Raw genomic sequence first — 22,787 nt, 5'->3', positions numbered from 1 at the left:
TAGCATTCAACCCGTAAGTAACTGATTTCCAAGTACCCAATTTACGTATGCGACAACCATAGTGAAAATAAATATAAATAGGCCATTACCTCTGTCTTTGCATAACAAGAAATCAATCGAATCTTTTCTCAAATAACCTTGTCTCTAAGTTTAATATTGTCATCATATTTCACCAGCAATTAACCTAATTAACTTTATTTGCATCAATCTTCCATTATACTTAACCAATTTCGCAAATGAAACCCTCACAAATTCAATGGATGCATCCTCGAGAAATGATACGATCTCTCATCTAAGACAACAAGTATAAGATCAAATGTCTAATCATTTCCACCTTAACAGTACGATTCAACTTTCTCTTAAAGACAAATATACATGTCAAACTCATGAATTTCATATTCACAATTCACTCATACACTTAGCCTATACAACATATGTTATCCATCATCATTCTTCTAAGAAATTTTCAACCTTTACAAAGAAATAGATTATACATTCCAGTTTAAATCTTAAATCACTTCCACCTCTAGAACAAAATCAAATTAAACATTTTCTATGCTTGAAGCTTCCATCATCAACAATATTCCTTTCTTTTATTGCTTAAGTATCTCAATTGTAACTACCATATACTCAAGCCTCTAGACATTAAACCAATTAATAAATCTTTGGTTCTTACAAATATTGAAATAATCCATCATCAATGTATTAAAGATTCAGTCATCAATAGGTCTAAAAATTAACTACACAAGCAATATTTTTACACTCCCTCAAATATTTAACAAAAACTCTCCTCTCCAACAAAACATATACTTTCACAACTTTGGATTAATTTCTCTCTACTCAAAGTCTCCACCAGATCCCAAGGAATTTAAACTCACATGCTTAAAGCCATTCGATTCCAAGTCATTCTCATTTTTCCTTTAAATATCTAGAATTTCATGTATAAATCAATAGTATAGATGGCCTTTTAAATGAATTAAAATATTAACTTAATACAATATAGACATAAAAATCATGTGTGACATCTTATTATGTCCATGCCTAGGACCAATAAATGGATCTCAGAATAAAATCCACTTTCTTAATCACCAATACCAAAAGCATAAGGATGCAAACGGAGCTTCTCAAATTAGTCTAATTCAAATAATGTACATATAGTTATAATCATTTTCAAATATCAAGAGTTTCGTATATAAATCAATAGCTTGGAAACTCCTTTTCAAACCAATCAAAACACCAATATATACTATTAAACCATAGAAAACTTTCAATTCAAGCAATAAAGATCTTTAGATAATATTCTAATAGCAATGTGCAACCAACTTAACCCACTCACCACTTAGGTAAGAAAATACTTTGGTGGTGTCACTCCTCTGCCGGCTCCTTACCTTGCAACGAACCTTCACCACCTAACCAACCAAACCCACACACACAACAACAAGAAGAAAATTAAACAAAGAAGACATGAATGAAACCCTAGGTTGAACAACGCAAAGCAACCCTAACAAAGTCTAGAGTTGATTCGCAACTAAGTTTCAAGGTTCCCAAAGAATTTCTAAGGGTGATTGGCTTCAATCCCAACTAAGAAAACAATCAAACAAGCAAACCTTATGGAGATACAGTAATACCATAGTAATAACGGTTCTAGGTTACAACAATTTTGAAAGGAAAGGAGCTACAAACACTTCTTACAAATTATACATCATCAAGCAACAAGAGAGAGCAAGAATCAAACTTCCAAGTTCAATCACAACCCTAGATCCGTCATCCTAACTCAAAACCAAGAAGAACAAGGAAAGAAAGAAGAAGAAAGTGTTCACCTCTAAATACAAAGAAAGAGGAAGATTGATGACTTCAATCCACCAAGAATGAGACGTTCATCCAAAGCCTTCTTGTTCTCCAAAAGAGAACAAAGAGAATGAGAGGAAGAAGAGGGAAGAAGGGGTAAGGGTTAGGGCTTACAAAAAGCCTTTAAATTGAGGTTGGAAAAGCAAAGCATTGGCGTGCTTCACCCTGAAAATTTGCTACATTAACAAGCTATAGTGTTAGAGCTACAGTAGTGCTGCTCAATATTTTACTACAGTAGGAAAAGCATGACCATCGTGCCAGAGCACAGTCGTGCACTTTGACGCACGGATGTGCTTCACGCCATGCACTTCATCGGTTTTCTAATTTTTCAGTGAAATAATGTTCATAATACTGTAGCAACTATTGTTCACAAACACAACACCAACTTAGCTCTCGCGCACTTTAAACCAATCAATAATTCCTACCAAGGCAAATACAAGGGAACTCAAACAAAACGTTGAGTCAACAAACAAGATAAGAGTGAAATATCACATGTAAGAAATGATAGGTAAATCTATTGCCATTTATATGATTATCATTTCTTTTTTTAAAAACTCTAATTACTTATAAGTATAAATGCCATTACGTGGAGCCAAAAACCATTAGTTTAACTAATATATGCTTAATTATCTTTGAATGAATCTTTGTTTGTTTGTATTTGCCAACCCTCTGATCCTAAGATTATAGTAGTAAGAAGCTGGGTTTAATTAATAAATCTAATCAAATAATCATCAAAATCATTATAATCATCATTGTTATAAAGATTCATTTACTTTTTTAACAAATAAAGTCAGTCAGAATGAAACTATAAATATATATATATATATATATCAAAGCTTTTCTTGTTGAGTTTGTTTTAATCAGGAAATTTAATACAAGCTTTGAACATGATGTGTAGGGAGTTATTAAAGCAAATGGAGAGGAGATTTAAGAAAATTTAAAAAATAGCTAAACGTTTTTTTTGGCATAATTTAAACTTGATTATTTGGAGAAAAACAACATAAGTAATACACATCAAGAAAATTAAATTAAGTGATCAATAATGTCAGATTTAGTACCTTTTAACAAGCTCCTTGTTGTTGTTTTTTTTTTTTTTGGGATCAGATCTATGAAGTTGATCAAGAAAGTTTGTTAGAAGTGTTGAAATGGGGAGAGAGATTAGATGCATGATAAAGTGGAGAATGTTGAAAAAAAGTTTGTGAAAGAAAGAGAGAAGCACATTAAGAGAGGGATAAAATCATCATTTAAAACTTAAAGAATGAGAATCCTCTCAAAATGGGGAAAGATGAGATGTAGGTATCAGGAGGAGTTCTATTCCTTCACAGGAATACTATCTGTTAGGTCTAAAGATATGGATTGGCATTATGTGACAAGCCAAGAGGTGACATGGCAAAGAAAGATGACGTGACAATGATGACTTGGCAAAAAGAAGAAGTGACTAGGATGATGATGTGACCAAAGCTTGGTGACATGACATGAGAAGATATGAGGGTTAAAAGATCACAATGGTAGACTATGTTTAAAAGAAATTCCTCTCAATGGTTCATGTGATGATTAACAAATTTTGGAAAGCGCATCAAGGTAAAGGGATCTTATCAAAAAGGTAAGTTTTATCTTAGGTGTAATTTTATCTATCCTTGGAAAGATCCGGGATGATAAATCATATTTTTGGTAAAACTTCTTTTATGAGAGATATAGTTTTAAAAAAGAGGAATAATCCATTGTTGGCAAGAATAAAAGATCATCATGAAGATTGCATGGAGCATAGTTTGGTGTGAAGGTATTTGAAGACACAAACTAAGAAAGGCAAGGGCAAGCCAATATGATTCTCAAGGTCATAATTATGGGCGGAGCTATTCAAGGAGACTAATCATATATGGAGGATTGATTGAAGATTAATTGAGATTTGATTGAAGATTTGAAGATCCAAGCATGGATGATTGAAGATCATGCTTGAAGATATTGAAAGCTAAATTTGGATGAGATGAGATCAAGTTTAGTAACAATATTTTCATGATTCAAACGAAGATCACATGGGAAGACCAAACTGTGACTAAGTTTGGAAAGAAGATCGGGAGATCTTCGGTGACCATATTTGGTGAGATGGTTGCTTGTGCCTTTGTAGGCGCGTTCCTTGGGTAAGGAGACCTGCTGAAGTGACGTGAGGAAGGAAGCAGTTACAAGCAGGAGGAGCTCGGGACGAGTCAACTACTACGAAGCAGAGTGAAGGAACCGGGAGGGTTGAAGGTGTCGTAAGTTCGGTTGCAATTGGCTAGAACTCTGCTATGTTCCGTAAGGTGGGTAGTGTTGCAACTGGGTGTTGCAACATCTAACTTTGGAAAGTGCTCAATTTAGGAAGCTGTGGATAATTCTAAAAGAGGAAGGATCTAATGGACGTAGATGCGTCTGTATAAAATATCATGCTTGAAGATTTAGGATGAGCCACAAGTGAGAGAAGAGACCCTTTGGTGAGGGTTGAGGAGAGTGGGCATCGGGCAATCTTAAGAGGGTATTCTTTGTCGTGAGTAAGTAAAGGAGTGTTGTACTCTTTATTCTGTCACCTCTATTAGTAAATTGTTTTTCTAGGCTTGGCCCCCCAGATGTGCCGAACTGGGTAATCAACTTGTGTGTCTTCTTTCTCTTGCTTTATTGTATGTGTGCGCTTTATATTCTTGTGAGATTGAGTGACTCCCCTAAACACACTAAGCTACCGGAACTATCACTATTGTATCCTTTACTAGATAACAAACAAGGTTTAACAGTGAGAGACAAAAGTATTAACATGCTATAGTTGATATTCCCACCTTCAAAAAAAAAAAAAAACTCTCTCAATTGACATAAGGTCATTCTTTTAATTGTGTGGGTGGGATCCACATTTATTTATGAGGCCCCCTAAATATAGTTGACCCAAGATAAAGTACAAGCACTTCAAGAGTTTCCTATTTATTCAAGGCAATTCACTATTTGCCTTTCATCTCATTGATTTTCTTTTTCTTTGGGGTTTCCATGCTATCTTGGCGGCAAGTAATGGCATGCATGTAATAACCTTTTCTTAGTTAAACATCAACACACACACACACATATATATATATATATATATATATATAACTTAGCATTAAAGTTACCCAAGTAACTTTGTTTTTTTTTTCTTTTTTTATTCCTTGATTATTTTGTTGCCTTTAATGTTTTCAAAACCGGACCGGACCGGCGATCGGGCCGGCAAAACCGGGAACCGGCCAGTACCCCGGTCCAGTTCTATGGAGCTCGTTGACTGGGAGTCAACCCTGTCAAAACCGGTCAAACTCGGCGAACCGGCCGGTTTGACCGGACCCTGGTTGACCCCAGTTCTGAATTTTGTTTTAAAGTTTAAGTTAAGATTCACTTACGACCCCGCTCTCCCCTGTTCTTCTTCCCCACCTTGATCACCAAAGTAATCATCACAGTCGCCACCACCACCTCAAGAAGGGACCTTCCCATTTCCACCATCTCCACATGAAGAACCCAAATCCAAAGGACTTCTTGCTTCCAAAACCTCGTCACTCTTCTCCATTGCAACGACAACAACATTGCGAACTACTTCTCGAGAAACACCTCCATTATTTGACAGCTTAACTCGCTAAGAATCACAAAGCTCCAGTAGGGACTACTCCTATTAGCACTGAACAAGATACTAACGTGAATCTTAGCTTCGATGGAGGTTGTGGCATTGCTGCTAAAGACTATAGAGAAGGTGGAAGCCATGGGAAGCGCTCAAGGAGAAGAAGGCTGACATTTTCGACTAGTTTGGAGTTCGGAAAAGAGCCCAACAATGGGCCAAGTGATCTCCGGCTTTCGCTTCTCTTGGACCGGATCAATCCCGCATGGTTTTTGAGCAGCTTGAAATCAGTTTTTTTTAGTTAGGAAAAAGATTTCATAGCTTTTTTTTATTGCTTCTCTTTTTTATTTTTATTTTGGAGAATATATATAATATATAATATATATATATAATATATCAATATAATTATTACGTCATCCGGTTCAACCAAATCGGGTCATTCGGTCAAACCAATTGATCCATGACCAAGTTGATTGGCCGGTTCACTTCCCGATCCGGTTTTGAAAACATTGGTTGGCTTACCCCTTTAGATTTATTGGTGTCTTTCTTTCCTTTATTATAAAACCCTTTTATATTCTTATTATCAACACATCCATATCATCTATAAGCCCACAGGTTTTGCACTTTGCAACAAGAACCCCTTTTCATTTTTTCTTCATCTTTTTCTTTTTTTGGTCTTTGTTCTTTCCCTCTTTCCCTCTCTTATTATTATTATTATTATTATTATTATTATTATTATTATTATTATTATTATTATTATTATTATTATTATTATTGTAAAAAAAACACCCTCAAATTATATTTATTAGCTGATTTTCGTTATTTATTTCATTCTTTTATTCTTTAATCTTTTAGGGTATTTTCAATGGGACAAAATTTATGAAGTGCTCAATAATTTAGCAGGCTTAGAAAATATCTCAAAGCATTTACAAGAGTGAAAAATAGTTCAAACTAATAAGGGAAGAAATACGAGCGTTAAAAACACTACAAGAAGGAGAGGAATGACTCTTTTCATCCGACGCAAAATTGAGAAACGACTCCTTTCATTTGGCACAAAAGTGCTAGATTCTATACCCTCTCTAGAGGAGATGGATAAATCTTTTATAGTTGTCAAGGAGCAGCTTGAAATATTGGGAGAAAAAGAGTGACTTGCAATCATCATTATCATTTAGAGAACGTGTTTCTCTCTTTGAGAGGAAAAAAAAAGCACGACTACTGAGCAACTTTAGTCTATCTTTCTTACCTAATCTTCGAGATTAGTTATTTTTAATTTATTTTATTGTTTCATTTTTATTTAACTTAGTCAAATAAGTGGATCAAGACTCCACACACCTTTAGGGGCCGTTTGGTTGGGGGCCGGAATGCAGACCAGGTAATGTATATTACTTCGTTTGGTTGTATAGAAGAGGAATATCTTATTCTCAGAATTTGATCATAAATTGGCACTACAAGAAAACAGGGCATCATGGATGAAAATTTCCATCATTGAAAGATCAAATTCCGTGGGTGATGACTTTCACCATTGGAAATTTCTGTTGGTAATAATGAACTGGGTAATACTATTCCGTTGGTAAACATAATTCCGTCGGTGATGTTGAAGTATTAGTGACGGAATATTCCGTTACCAAAAGTGTTTTTCACCCACAGAATTTTGTCACTGAAAGTGTTTATCACCAACGGAATTCTGTCATTGAAAGTGCTTATCACCCACGGAATTTCGTCATTGATTGTTATCAACACCAACGGAATTCCATCATTGAAAATGTTTATCACCCACGGAATTCCTTTACTGATGGTTTTCATTACCGACGGAATTTTGTCACTAACAATGTTTATCATCCATGGAATTCCGTCACTAAAGGTACTAATTACCAATGGAATTCCATCACTAATTATTTTCATTATCCATAAAATTTTGTCTCTAATACTATTTTTGAATTAATTCATTTCTCCAGTTTTATTTCCTTGTACCACATATATATTACCAATGCTATTTCAGAAACTGTTTATAATGTCTAACATTATTTATTCATTAAAAAAAATAAGTCCAACATTGTTTAAGATAAAATCCGTCAATGTTTCATCAAATTTAAAAACATCATAAGAGAAGCCATATGTAAAATTAACCATAAAACACCCAAGTTCTAAGAATCACTCTCTCAAACATTCAATCTTCACCATCGGTGGTTTCATCTTCATGGTCTTCGTCATTCATTCCAATTTGAGAAAATCCAGGATTTCTACCAAATGTTGCAGGATTTAACATCTCAGTAATGCGATACAAAAATGTCTTGATTTTATTCTGAGAATCCTCAAAGCTCTGTAAATTATTCTTCACAGTCACTACTTCTTCCCGTAGATTATCAACTTCAACAGAAGGACGTGGAGCTTCAACTAATGGACTACAAGCCGATGAATAGGAGCCTTCCCCAATACTAAATTGAGGAGAAATTATTTTTTTCCCCACGTGGCGTGGTTCGGAATCCATACACATGTGTACGCGTAGTCTCCATTCCTCCAATTGCATCACACCATGCTTGTGGGTTAAATTCAGAATGAAAAGATTCATCGACACCATATTTTTGGCTCATTGAAGAAGTATAAGATTTCTACAAAAACATAAAATTCTTATAAGTGGTATGATTAAGATAATAAAAGAATTATTAATTCATTAGAAATAAAAATTGTATATTAATAATTAGAATATAATTATGAAACCAATTTACTTACACTCACGGATTTAGACTTGTTATCAACATAATTACCACGACATTTGTCATGCTTGTGTATGTGATTAAACACTTCTCCGTATGTTGGCTTCCAATTTAATTGGGTTGCCTACACATAGATATATAATAGGTGTGCTGTCACTTTCTATCACTCTTCCATCATACAATGCTTCCTACTTATCCTCCATGAAAAAGATTTACTTGAGTATTCAAGCCAAATCCATAAATTTTCAATCAGTTTTTGATCAACTAAGGACCAATCATATGGCAAATAATAATAAATGAGAATAGTAATTTTGATAACTGCAATACACCTTTATATTTTCTCCTATAATTAATCTACATTTCATGCCTTCCCATATGCAAAAGCTTGTGGCCTATTTATTTTTCTATTTCTTTAGCCTTCTCTCCTACCCATTAGTATCATGCACACAATGACATAATACTTAGAATAAAATCACTCCACTATTAAAAAATTATTAATTCCAAAACATGGGAGCGCATACACATTCAGAGTTTATATGCATTACCTTCGCTCTCAAAGTTTTCCACATCTGCCTTCAAAATTCTGTTATCAACTGTAGCTTCATTGTATTTTTGATTCATATCTGTAAGGTGCTTCAATAATGATGACTTCTCAACTCTTAGTTGTGAAACCTATGTGTTAAGAAATTCAAAACTTGTCAGATGGCTCATAGTATTCACTTACAAACACAAAATTACCACATAACTGAATCAGATCTTGTAAATCTAAACTTGGGTCTCAAGCTCACTCAGATGTGCTTGATTTCTTCTTTTAGAGCGCCTCACAGACTCCCGATTTGATATTGAGAGAGAAGAAGGACTCAAACCTCATAGAGATCTACAGATCCAAAGATCTCTTTCGCTCTTTGGAGAAGAAGGACTAGAGCAGCTTGCGAGGATGGCTGAGCTCCAGCATCGGCAGAGCTGCACCTGGTGGCGTCGTTACTTAGAAAGAGAAAAAAAGGAAGGGCTTAGAAAGAATTAGGGCTTAGAAAGCATCAAAGGAACTTTGTTGTGTGGATAATGAGTTATATATATAGAAAAATTAAATATCATATATCATTATCTTAAAATTGGAATTATAAATTCCGTTGGTGATAGTTCCAAATTCCGTTGGTGATAATCCAAAAATTCTGTGGTTGATAATATTAAATTCCGTGGGTGATAATAAAAAATTCCATTGGTGATAATACAAGAATTCTGTCCGTGATAATAAACAATTCCGTTGGTAAAAGTGCTCAATTCCGTTATTGATAATACGAAATTCCGTTAGTAATAACCAAAAAATTCCATTGATGATAATACAAAATTCCTTTGGTAAAAGTGATAAATTCCATTGGTGATAATACAATACCAAATTCCGTTGGTAATAATCCAAAAATTCCGTTGGTGATAATACTAAATTCTGTCGGTGATAATAACAAATTCTGTTGGTGATAATACAAGAATTATGTCGGTGATAGTAAACAATTCCGTTGGTAAAAATGCTCAATTCCGTTGATGATAGCACCAAATTCAGTCGGTAATAATTTAAAATTTTCGTTGGTAATAATACTAAATTTCGTTAGTGATAGTAAAAAAATTCCGTAGGTGAAAATTCAAAATTCTATTACAAATATATTAAAAAATATTTTAAAGCTTAAGAAAAAATTAATAATTTTCACCAACGAAATTTCCCACGGAAACTATCACCAATGGAATATTCCGTTGGTGATAATATAAATTTCCGTCACTAATGTCTTCGTAGGTGCCAAATCCTTTCCGTTGGAATTCCGTCACAAAATCCGTTGGTGATATTAACTTTCACCCATGGAAAAATTCCGTTAGAAAGATTTCGTCTATGGTGCCTATGTTTTCTTGTAGTGTGGTTAATATTACTACAATATGATTACCAACTCAATAGGTGATAATCTTACATTCCAGAAGGAATGTAAATTCTTTTCCTAATATATCTTTAAAATACAATAAAATCTTAAAAATATCAAATTTCTAAAAAAAAATGATTGTTCTTCTCTAAGATAATGATAGAATGTTTTAATTACTTCTATAATGTGTCTTACCAGCTTGTTTTGAAATAAGACACATCTTTTATATAAAAATATATTCAAACATTATTTGAGATTAATTTTATTTTTTAAATATGAAGTTAGAGGAAACTTTATATATATTTAAAATAAGTAGGCTTGAGTCAATTAATATTAATAAAAACCAAAAATTTATTTTTTTAATAATAATAAATATTTATTATTAAACAAATTTGATATTTACTCCAAACTGTATGTGCTTTGATATATTTTGCACTTATTATATGGGGGTAATTTAAGAAAAAGATAATTTGTAATGAAAAATTCTTAGCTAACCAATTAAGACAATGTTACATCCCAATCACATTATTAGCTTGACAATCAAATAAAAATTGTGCTCAATATGATTTGGAAATATCCAAATTTCCCGACACATCCTTGAATTTTTTAGCAATAAATTCCCCTCTATTTTTGATTTTTTAAATGATAATATCAAACTACATACATGCTCTTCACCATTCAATGAGATCATAAAAGATTTCACTATTCAATCATCATCAAATTGATGATGGAAACAAAAATAATCAAATTGATGATGGAAACAAAAATAATCAATCCATAGATTCTGCCCCTAACTTACAAATTTTTCTAAGAGCAAATGAGCTTCAAATGTGATCACCACCATTTATATTGAAACTAAAGATTTTGTACGTCTTTAAATAAAAACATTCCATCATGATCAATGAAAGTCTCACTACTGATCATGAACTTGGCTTCAACAAGTTGTGATAACAATAATAAGTAGATTTTTGTAATGAACCCCTTTAGTCTGACATCTACTAGTCGATAGACTCTATATGTGCTTATAAGTGGAGGACATTCTTCATCATTAGGCGCGTCTTTTTGTGTCCGGTGTCACCTCCACTTATGTGTTACAATGGTGCTTTCGTTGAGAGCTGGTGTATGGGTACATTAGGGCTAGGGACCGCGTCAGGCTGTGACAGGTGCGCAGAACAGGTGAAACCCTCGTGTGGGTGCCAGAGTTTAGCCCCAGAGTCCGACATCCAAATTAACCCGGACTAATGAGGCCAAAAGTCTTTGGCCGATGGGGTAATGTAATGAACCCCTTTATTCCCACATCGGTTAGTAAATGAATTCCATATGTGCATATAAATAGGGAACATCCTTTTATATTAGGTGTGTCTTCTAGTGTCTGCTCTCACCTCCACTTATGCGTTACAATTTTACCCCCGATTTTGATTGCCACTACTCATATCAAAGGTTAGCATGTTTGAAAGCCTAAAAAAAAATTTGAGTAGGATTGGAGATGCCATGATTTGATTAAAATCTTAATTAACATTGTTGATAGAAAGATTAATTAGTGAACTTATGTTTATATTCTTAATCTTAATTTGAAATTTTAGGATGAATATTGGAGAGGATCTTGATCAAAACATCGACAGTAAAAAACTACAGATTTCATCTTTTCCTTAATTTTTTTTATCATGAAAATATCAACTAATTAATATTTGGATATGGTCACTTAATATCAAATTTACAAAAGCACTTGAGAATTTATGCGAACATATCTTCATTCAAGTTATAATAAAAAAGAACAAAATTGGATATGAATCTTCGTGTATAACATTTATAGTAATAATAAATTTCATTAATTATAAATTATAAATTCTTTCTAATATTGATATGTCATATTTAGGATCTATTTTAATAATAAAAATCATATTTCTTTATATTATTATATGATATATGAGATTTCATTACATTATCATATCAAATATGTCATATTTAGGATCTATATATATAACACAATGAATTATAATTTTTATATAAAAATAATTTCACTAATATATATAAATTATTTAAATATGAATCAAACAATGATTTTATCCGAACTTGTTTATAGTTTTTTTCCTCAACACTTCAAAAACATTCAAACATATTTTTTTGAGAAATATTTATTTTATAAAAAACAGATATAGTGTGCTTTTGTTCAAAACTACAAATTTAATGTTTTTTAAATAATGTGAATAACTCACCTATACACAATTTTTATTATTATGCAACTATGCATTGGAAAGAGTGAAACTCTTCACCTTCCATATGAGCATCAAGTGTGTCACTATTGGACTATAGCCGCAACAACTTCTATAATGCTTCTCAAAGCACTGATGATAACTATCAAAATAATAATCAAACCCTCGACTTTTCATATGAGCGTCAAGTGTGCTACTACTAGACTATTGCCACAGCAACTTTTGTAATGCTTTTTGAAGCACTGGTAATAATCTATCAAAACAATTTTTGCAAGTTCACCTTTGCGGAGAACTCGCGCCAATTCCTATTTCACAAGGCAAATAAATAATATGTTCCTTTGTAATAGTATCCATACAAACAAATAATATACAACAATTTTCTATTATTAAGCATCAACCGTCATGCAATGGAAGGAGTCAAACTCTCGACTTTCCACATGTCAAATGTGCTACCACTAGACTATTGTTGCAACAACTTCTATAACACCCCTTCTGGTATTGATGATAACTATTAAAACAATTTTTGCAAGTTCATCATTGCAGTGGACTTTTGGTATTGATGATAACTATTAAAACAATTTTGCAAGTTCATCATTGCAGAGGACTTGCACAAAATTTTTGTTTCACAAGGCAAACAAATAATATGTAACTTTGCAACAATATTCATACGAATAAATAATATATAATAATTTATTATTAAGCCTCAACCATCATGCATTGAAAAGAGTCAAGCTTTCAACCTTACATATGAAGGTTGAGCGTGCTGCCACTAGACTATTGCTGCAACAACTTTTGTAATGCTCCTTGAAGGACTAATGATATCTATCAAAATAATTTTTGCAAGTTCACCATTGCGGAGGACTTGCACAAAATTTCTGTTTCACGAGGCAAACAAATAATATACAACTTTACAACAGTATTCATGCAAAAATCCCTAATCTTTTGCTGTTGTTTGCATGAAAAGTTACCGCCTACATATATTTTTATAACAATGTTCTTCGAAACAACAACATACTGCAAATTGCTGAAACCATAAATAAATAACAACAATTCAAAGTAAAGTTCTTTTTCCTTCACCGTTTGCCTCAACTTTCAGTAAACAACATCCAGAACATATTAATTTGATAAACAAACAGTAATTGAAAAGGAACTCTTAACACAATTCAAGGTTTACTTTGCTTATGAATATACCCTCCCAACAAAAGGGTCTACATGAACTAACTCCTCGCAAGAGTTATTTGAAACCAAATTATAATATATTTACAATAACAAGCAACCAAAAAGGTTGATTATTCACTGCAAAATGATAAAAGGTAAAGAGAAAACTATCAGGTTATGCATTGTCAAGACAAGCTCCTCGGTTTGTGCTTCAGCAAATGATGTCGAGGTTCAGATTCAGGGACTGGTTTCAGCTTTGATGAAATTTAGGCTTTACCTTCAATAAATTTCCTATGACAGAAATATTTAGCAGCCAGCAAGAAATGAAAGAAAAACAAGATTATATGCAGTTTTAGTCATGTATTACACAAAAGCATTAGAAGAAATCCATAGAATGTCATGGTATTCGATAAGAAAGGGTATACAGAAGCAAGCAAACAAAACAAGACATGAAATAGACATAAAATAACAAGCCCCAAAACATTCAATCATTAGCAGAATGCAAAAAAGCATGTTGCAGTCACAATTTAAACCTAGTGATAACCTGGTTTTATCCATCCTACACTCTACAGTACAGATATTGTCTTCTTGGGTTCAAAACTAAATACATGCTGATCAATTGCATTTGATTTGACAAATTAAGGCCTGGGAAAGACATTCTTCCACATATAGCAAAAACAATTTAAGGTTTAAAATTGATAGAATCTGAATCATATAATCTTAGGACAACTATCCAAGCCAAGTTACCTAGAACTCAGATGCTAAGTGTAGTTTTTGTGAAATCAAATATATATGACTAACCATTGGAGAACATTTCAAGATTGCTAAGAGTATATAAGAAAGAGCAATGATGAGGGAAACAACGCATAGTGCAAGTGTGAAATATGATAACATGCAAATAAGGTATTTTCATTACTCCTAAACCTGCTTTTAGACACAGCTTGAAGATGCCAAACGATGTTAAATGTTTTATCGAAAAGAGTTTAAAGACAAGAAGCAACACAAGACAAGGTCTACACCTCAATAATCATGGAAAAAAAACCTATACTATCTTATGATCCACAATTCTTCTCCATAAACTAAATACTACTTTAGAGAATACAAAAATTAGGAAATGAACAAGCAGAACATTCATACATGAGGAAATATCAGCTACCATGCTAATGAAATATTAACTAAAAACAGTAAGAAAGCGAAACTAACCTTTATCAATCATCAGACTCAACCAAATTCCATCAAAAGCAGCTCTAGTGACCTTGAGGACCAAAATTCAAGCACAACAGAAGAGACTCTATGACTTTGATATCCAAGATAGCTTCCGAAGAAAGCAAAAGTTGAGGTCCGCTGTCCACCAATTAATAATAACCACAGCAAGCATACTTTCCATCCCAGTACCCCATCCCCCTGTGATCAGCAAACTCATCCAAATTGCAAAACATAACCAGCTAGAACACGAGATGAGTTTGCCAATTACACAAAAAGGACCTAGGATCGCTTCGCTAGGTCATCAGCTTTAAGAACTTCGTCTTTCTTCACCACTGTAATTACCTGAAGAAGTTCCATTGGAGTAGATGCTGGGTCCAACTCAAGGCAACCCTTTGGAGCATTATCAGCTTCTTTACCAGTGAGTACATAAGCAGGAACCTGATGTGAAAAACGAAACATATCTTTCTTTGCGATCCTCCTCACTTTTCGGTGGTCCAAGTGTCGGTGAAACACAGTTTTAAAACCAGCAACCTTCAGTAAGGGCATAACGTATATACCCTGGTGCTCGTTATAATCATCAAGCACTTCCACCATTTCATACTTATATATCACATCCTTTGCAGTATCTTCATTCCAGTTTGGAGACCAGTTTTTGTAAAGAGCCCAAACATCACCTCTCCGAGGAACAATTTTTATGGACCCCCGTAAGCCTTTCTCCCAACGAACTTTGTGAGAAAATATATTGACTGTATCATTGATTTCATATTTACCAATCTTGAAGGTCCCGCACGTCTTGGCAAATCCTGAGCCAATCCAGTTCAGTTGTCCGAATTCATAACAACTCTTTGCAATGAGAAAACTAATGCGAATCTTGAAGGGCTTGACAGACACAACCTTTTGAACCAGGGCATAGAAGCGAGGCATGCCATCTTCATTATCATAGACAGCCCATACCTCCTCATCACCAAAAGAATTTTCGGAGCGATCACCGTCAAAATTATAAAAATCTGGATCTGGAACATCCATTGATACCTTTTCAGTTTCAGCGTAATCTGAATCAGAATCATGATTATTTGAGGGCTCCCCATCAGGAATTTCATCAAAGAGATTTTTCAAGGCATCATCCTTGCTTGCCTCAGTAAAATTGCCAGAATCTGCAGCAACTGACGGCTTTCCCTTATCCTTCTCTTCCATCTTGGCAGTGGTGTCTTCTGGCTTCTGTTTCTTCTTTCCTTTCCCCTCCTTCCCAGTCACCTTCCATTCTGCAAGTTTCTCTATAATCCCAAACTTAGCTTTCTCCATCAGCGCACCCCTGACTTCTGATTTGGAAGACCGCTTCTTTGCATTGTATGCCATCTTAAATCTTGAGAAACTATTGCCACCTTTTCCAGTGCCTAGAACAGCTTGTTTGGTTCTGGCTCTTCTGACATTAGTTGCAAGATCATCAGTAATATTTTTTCGCTTCTTTCCCATTGTATCCTGATGGTGTTGATTACCACCTACACCAACATTAACATTTTCAGAGCGGCTGTGAGTCCTCTTCTGAGTTTGATCCACCTTCTTATCAAGAGCCTCCTCCTTCATCTCATCAGTTTCTATCTTGTCAAGCCCTCTTCTCATTTGCTCAAATACATTAGCTGGTTGAGCAGCTGCAGATGGAGCATTTGCACTTGTACCGCTTGCTTGTTTAAAGAAAGTGCTCCAATTGTAATTTTCATTGTGCTGAATGCCAGATTGAGTTTCATGCTGGCCTTCTTTTGCTCCAATGCCAGTCAAATTGTCAGCATTCTTCGCCGAACCACAAGTGTCATTGCCTGGCTTGTTATCATACATAGCATGTTGCTGATTCTTCGAAGCTGGCCTTGGCGGCATCTGATTAATTCCATCAGTTGGACCAGCAGTCTCAGTAGCATTAAATGCCTTGTTGCAAGTTGCACACACAAGGTTATGATTAAGATACGTCCTTTGGTACTCATAGAGCAGTTTGCAGGAGGGACATGAAGTCCAAAATGTGTCAACCTTCAGCTTAGAAGATGAAGGGACAACAGACGGTGCACCACGTTTAGTAGCAGTTCTCCTCCTACGAACTTCTGCACCAGAAGTGGTTTTGTTTCTGGGTTTTTTAAGACCAGAGACAGCTGCAGCAGATGTAGGAGCAGCAGCAGCAGCTGTGGCAGTAGTGCCAGGTGAAGGAACAGGGGCTTCTTTTGGTGCTTTGGTGGGAATTTTAATCCCATCTGCAGCAGAAGTAGGAACCTCTGGTTCCTTTTGTGATGCTGTGGGAATTTTAAATCCATAGGAAGCTGCAGAATGAACTGGCTGCTCTGTTTGTGATTTGGTGGGAATATTAAACCCATAGGAAGCTGCAGAATGAACCGGCTGTTCTGTTTGGGAATTGGTGGGAATTTCAAACCCATAGGAAGCTGCAGAATGAAAGGGCTGCGCTGTTTGTGGTTTGGTGGGAATTTTCAACCCATTGGAAGCAGCAGCAGTAAAAGACGACTCTTTCTGAGAGTTTGCAACTCTTTGCACAAATTCGTTCACTGTCTTTTTCCCAATGAAAGTCTCTCTTTGTGATTCAGTGGGAATATTAAACCCGGTGGGAATGTTAAACCCAGTGCTAGCAGTGGCAGTAAAAGGCGGAACGTTTTGAGAGTTTGGAACTCTCTGAGGAGATTCTTTCACATTCTTCTTCTCTCCGCAAGGCTCTTCTTGTGATTTGGTCGGAAATTTAAACCCACTGCTAGCAGCGGCATAAAAAGGCTGTGCGTTTTGAAAGTTCGGAGCTCTCTGCATGAATTCGCTCACATTCCTCTTCTGATCATAGATAACTTTTTTTTCCTTATCAGACAAGACGCTCCACGCCTCAGAAATAAGCTTGAAAGCACCTTCAGCACCAAAAGATTTGTTCTTGTCTGGGTGAAGCTGGAGAGCTAACTTCCTATATTGTTTCTTCAAAGTCTCTTCATCAGCTGATGCATTGATACATAGAATGTCATACCAGTCCTTCATGCCATTAATTCTTCGTTCGCCAGCAATGTAAACATCCAGACTTGTAATCATCTGCTTGATGCCCTCGAGTGCAGGACAGAGATTCTGAGCCTTCAAAATGAACTTCTTGGCGCCAACGAAATCATTCGCATGGAACTTCGTCTCAGCAATTTCTTTTGCCCGAAGGGCCTCATCCCGGTTGCAGTCCATGATGTAATCCAACCTCAACCTTTCAGATACAAAGGTTGAGGCCTTCCAAAATCACAACACCGATAACAACAAAAGTTCAGTCTAAACCACAGATAACTCCCGCAAACACACTTGATAATTGCGACCGATCACTTCTAACTTAATTCTTTCACTTCCTGAATTGGAAACAAAACAAGACGGGTGAATATATAACAATTATCGCGCCGAAACTAAGAGAAAGCTTCTATTAAAAGCTTAATTCAAACAAAGTGCATAGAAATTAAATCATACAGACTTGAAGGTGCAACATGAACAACGAAATTTTGTGGATAATGACTCTCTAATCATTAGCATAGCATGAACAACTCAATCAAGATGTAGAAAAAAAACACAAAAAAGAAACCTCTTGATCAACATTTCCAAAATTTAAACCCAAATTCTACAAATATATGGAAACAAAACAAGATGGTCGAATACATAACAATAAACGTGCCGAAACTAAGAGAAAACTTCTATTAAAAGCTTAACATAAACAAAGCACATAGAAATTATATCACGCAGACTTCCTCCTATTCACTAAAATCCTCATGCTCATCAAATTCAACAAAATTCAAGCGTTCTGAAGGTGCAATATGAACAACAAAATCATTGGCATAACATGAACAACTCAATCAAGATAAAAGAAAAAACACAAAAAGGAAAAATCTTGACAAATAATCCCAACTTCTAAGCCCAAATTCTACCGATACTTTGCAAATGTAGCACAACAAAACACTGAACTTGAATCACATCAAGATAAAACAAACTAAATTCAAATAAAACTTAAAAAAAATAAAAAATAAAAAGGATAAGAACTTCAAAAAGAGTACATGGATCAAAAGAAGCAACCGATACAAAGAAAGCAGCAAACAGTAAAAAAAAATCAACAACTTCAATCAAAACTTTAAAAGGATTCATCATCATCGAAAACCCTAGATAGATTGATCTCATGAAGTGATAATAGATTCAAATCAAAGCACCCAAGAAGAGAAATATACCAATTTAGATTAAAAAAGCTCCATGAAATCGGAGAAATTCGATTTCTTGGAACTCCATTAGAGTATGGTCACGAAAATTTTCCCACCAAAAACCTGCAAAGAAAAAGTAAATAAAAAAATAGAAAATAAAAAATTAGAGGACAAAAGATGGGCCCTGCAGCAAAAGCTTAAAATACCAAAATACACAAAGAAGGAAAAATTAGGCCAAAAATAAACAAATAAATAAATAAATAAAAGAAATTCTTACAGTAGGGCTCTGTCGCCCTTGCTTTCTCACAATATTTTTTTTTTAAAATTTTTTTCAGCCCCTAGCCAGCATTTTATAACCTTGAAACCCTAATTAACTAGGGTTAATTTTTAACCGGAGGGGTAGGTTAGTCATTTTGCTCCAAATGGGTAACCGACTTGGCGAAGTTTGGCGCATTGTAATTTGTCATGTAATTATCCATAAATATATATAAATTGTTGATTTTTTTTATATTTATATTATATATTTTTATGTAATAAATAAATATTTAAAACAAACATAAGTTAAATTTTTGAGTTCCTCTTGATCTAACTAATCAGTTCTGGTATTTGAATAGATTTTAACTATTTCGTCTAAATTGTTTAGATTTCTTTTAAAAAAAATAAATTTTTAAATATTAAACAAATATATATTTAAGTACTTTTTAATATAATGGATGATTTATTTATGAGAAATGAGAATTTGATTGCAAATATTTTCTTTGAACACATATATCAATTTAATATATAAATATATTTAGATAATTTTGATTTTTTAATGAATTCGTGGTTTATATATTTTTAATATAATGATTAATATATATACATTTATTGACCATAAATGTAACCGAAATAGAGTTGTTAACCCTAGTTAGAGGGCGGTGGGTTAAGGTTAAGAATTCTAGGGTTATTAATAAGTATAAAGTCAATTTTGCCCTTATAATTCCCTAAAAGTTAAGTTGCCCCGGATGATCTGTCATAAAGAAGTGTATTTTAAAAATATTTAATGTCGTACATGAATCTTATCATTTTATTTAATTTTGTACATAATAGTAATTTTGGCTGTAACTTGACATATAGTAATCTATTAGGTTCATGAATTTTATCTATTAATTGTTTACTAATTATATTAAAAATATAAAAATAACAATGAAATAAATAAAAATAATCATATGTTTCAGTTTAGAATTGAAAAAAACCTGTTGCGTCTTATTATGATTTTATTGTGGTTAATCCACCAACTAAATTTTATGTATTTAGTGATGAAATGGATCATATTATATTGCTTAAGTGAATCACAAAAGCTTGATTTGATTAATCTAAATTAAAATTTTCCAAACTGAAATAAATTGTTTCAGTCTTAAGAAAAATGATTTTAGGGCATTTGATTCTTAGGCGGAAGATATATTAGGAAGATATATCAGTTAGGGATTAGAAAATTTTAAAATTGTTTTAAAAAAAATTATCCGAAAGTAACTAAATATTGACTTAATTAATACTAATTAAAATAAATATTTTAAAATTATCAAATCAATTCTTCAAATAATAGTGGTCAGTTGTTATTAATAATAAAATGGATTATTATATAATCTATCAAAAATTAAATTTTACAAAACAAAAAAATTGAAGGAGTATTGCATAATTTTGATGGACTTTTGAGACTCTCATCATCTAATTTGTTCCTTTTTTTTTATAATTTTTTTAAAAAAATTTTACTAAAGTTGAACGAGTTGTGTCAGGGTGTATATAAACAGGGAATTACTATCTCAACACACATGTTCTCTCATTCTCATTCTCATTCTACTTGAGCTAAAGTTTAAACTAGCCTAACATACAATATCTTAAAACTCCAATATTATCATCTTATTTTAATATATTTTTAATCACTGTGATACATCATATTATTCATTTTGCTTTTTGTATTTTTAAAATATTGAACATGTTGTTTATTCTAATTTCTTTTCATTCCAATATTTGGGAAGAAAACATGATTGACATTTAATTTACCAAATGATGACACACCCAAAATCACTCCCAAAGATGAAAATGATGAAAAAAAAGAAATATAAAGATCATATGTGCTTACACCTTGCTTACACCTCGTTAGGGTTTATTTGTCAAGCATGTTATCTTGTTATGTGAATATAAAATTTTTAAATAACTTGTTTATTCACTTATTTAAAGAAATGATCTTGAGATTTATCTGTGCAATGGTAGGATGGTAGTGCGATGGTCTTTTCATGTGGAAGATTAAGAGTTTGACTCCCTCATACTCCTACGATATAGTTGAGATTTTAATATGTTGTATAGTGTATGTGTGACATTGTTAACCCAAAAAACGCTATTGAAAAATATATATATATTTTTTTTCTTAATTATTATATTTTAAACCAATAGATTTTTATTTTTATAAATTTTATTCTAATTAATATCGTATATATAAATTATATGTGGATTAGGATTAAAAAGCATTTTTAGTAACTGGGATATTTGGATTTTGTGTTTAGATTTTTAAAAATCTAGTTTCAAAAAAATTTTACTTATATTTATTTATAGTGTATAATCGTATGAAATCTTTTTAATTAACTTTCCATCATAACGATATGCAACAAATAGATTCCATTTTTTTAATGACAAAATGCATTTTCTTTTGTTTTTATTTATAAAACTTATTTTCTAAAACAATTCAACCGAATACATTTTGTGAAACAGAAAAAAAAGAAGCGTTTTATTAAAACAATTATAATTTTTTTTAATTAAAGTTAACAAGCCATAAATTGATAAGCGCATATTTTCATTCTAAAGTTTAGCATTTTTTTTATATAAATTGGATATTATTTTTCGTTATTTTAAAATAAGCCATATGAAATATGTATTTAAAGACAATGGTGAAGTCATATTAAAAATAAATTTGTCACCATATTTACAATAGGGGAGATACGAAGGTTCCAATTCTTTGCTTCTCCGTATCTATAAAAAAAAGTAAATAAAAAAATGATCTCTTACTTTTTGTTCTTTCGATCACACAACTTAAGAAAAGTTATGATTTTGTCCTCTATTTTTACTTTTCGTTACAAGTTAGTCACATGAGTATAATTTGTTATCAACGATCACATGTAGCATACTGTGTATCATCAGCCTCATAATCCAACTTTGGACGCCACCTAAAATACCAGCATACATCATCTTCATGCCCCTAAAATCCTAGTTAGAGGGAGGTGGGTTAAGGTTAACAATTCTATGGTTTTTAACAAGTATAAAATTAATTTTGCCCTTAGACTTCCTTTTAGGTTGCCCCAATCATCTATCATAATGAATTGTATTTTAAAAATATTTAATGTCATACATGAACCTTATCCTTTTATTCAATTTGGTATATAATAGTGATTTTGGCTGTCACTTGACATATAGTAATATATCAGGTTTATGAATTTTAACATAGTAATTGTTTACTAATTATATTAAAAATAAATAATAATCATATGTTTCAGTTTAAATTTGAAGAAAACATGTTGAGTCTGATTAGGATTTTATTGTGGTTAATCCACTTTCTGAAATAAGTTATCTCAGTCTAAATAAAAATAAAAATGATTTTAGGTATTTAATTCTTATGCGGAAGATATTTTAGTTAGGAATTAGGAAATTTTAAAATTGTTTTAAAAAATTATCTGAAAGTAACCAAATATTGACTTAATTAATACTAACTGAAATAAATATTTTTAAAATTATCAAATTAGTCCAAATAACAGTGGGTAGTTGTTATTAATTATAATAAAATGGATTATTATATATTCTATTAAAAATTAAATTTGTAAAACAAAAATTGAAGGACTCTAGCGTGATAATTTTGATAGACTATTGAGACTCTTATCAACTAATTTGTTCCTTTTTTTTCATAATTTTTAAAAAAATTTATTAAAGTCTAT

At 32.9% G+C, this 22,787-nt stretch overlaps 1 protein-coding gene across 2 annotated transcripts; it reads right to left on the bottom strand.

Annotated features, from left to right (window-relative positions):
* Positions 1-13,364: 13,364 nt before the first annotated feature.
* On the bottom strand, positions 13,365-19,130 carry LOC120270080. 2 transcript variants are annotated; one of them, XM_039277087.1, is made up of 4 exons: positions 19,103-19,130; positions 18,856-18,948; positions 14,636-17,994; positions 13,365-13,723 (listed from the first exon to the last, which is right to left on the bottom strand). In XM_039277087.1, exon 3 carries the CDS (start codon positions 17,837-17,839, stop codon positions 14,918-14,920), a length of 2,922 nt encoding a protein of 973 aa, XP_039133021.1. In that variant the 5' UTR covers positions 17,840-17,994; positions 18,856-18,948; positions 19,103-19,130; the 3' UTR covers positions 13,365-13,723; positions 14,636-14,917. The 2 variants fall into 2 exon arrangements, with proteins under 2 accessions (XP_039133021.1, XP_039133022.1); XM_039277088.1 differs by having other exon boundaries at positions 13,365-13,709.
* Positions 19,131-22,787: the final 3,657 nt, after the last annotated feature.

Source organism: Dioscorea cayenensis, chromosome 10 (assembly GCF_009730915.1).
Source record: "Dioscorea cayenensis subsp. rotundata cultivar TDr96_F1 chromosome 10, TDr96_F1_v2_PseudoChromosome.rev07_lg8_w22 25.fasta, whole genome shotgun sequence".
NCBI lineage: Eukaryota > Viridiplantae > Streptophyta > Magnoliopsida > Dioscoreales > Dioscoreaceae > Dioscorea > Dioscorea cayenensis.
The sequence above is the reverse complement of the archived record's forward strand: the minus strand, read 5'-3'. Positions and strand labels throughout refer to the sequence as shown.

Bases quoted from the DNA above. Each gene is read 5' to 3' on its own strand.
- LOC120270080 (XM_039277087.1), bottom strand. From the start codon at position 17,839: ATGGACTGCAACCGGGATGAGGCCCTTCGGGCAAAAGAAATTGCTGAG.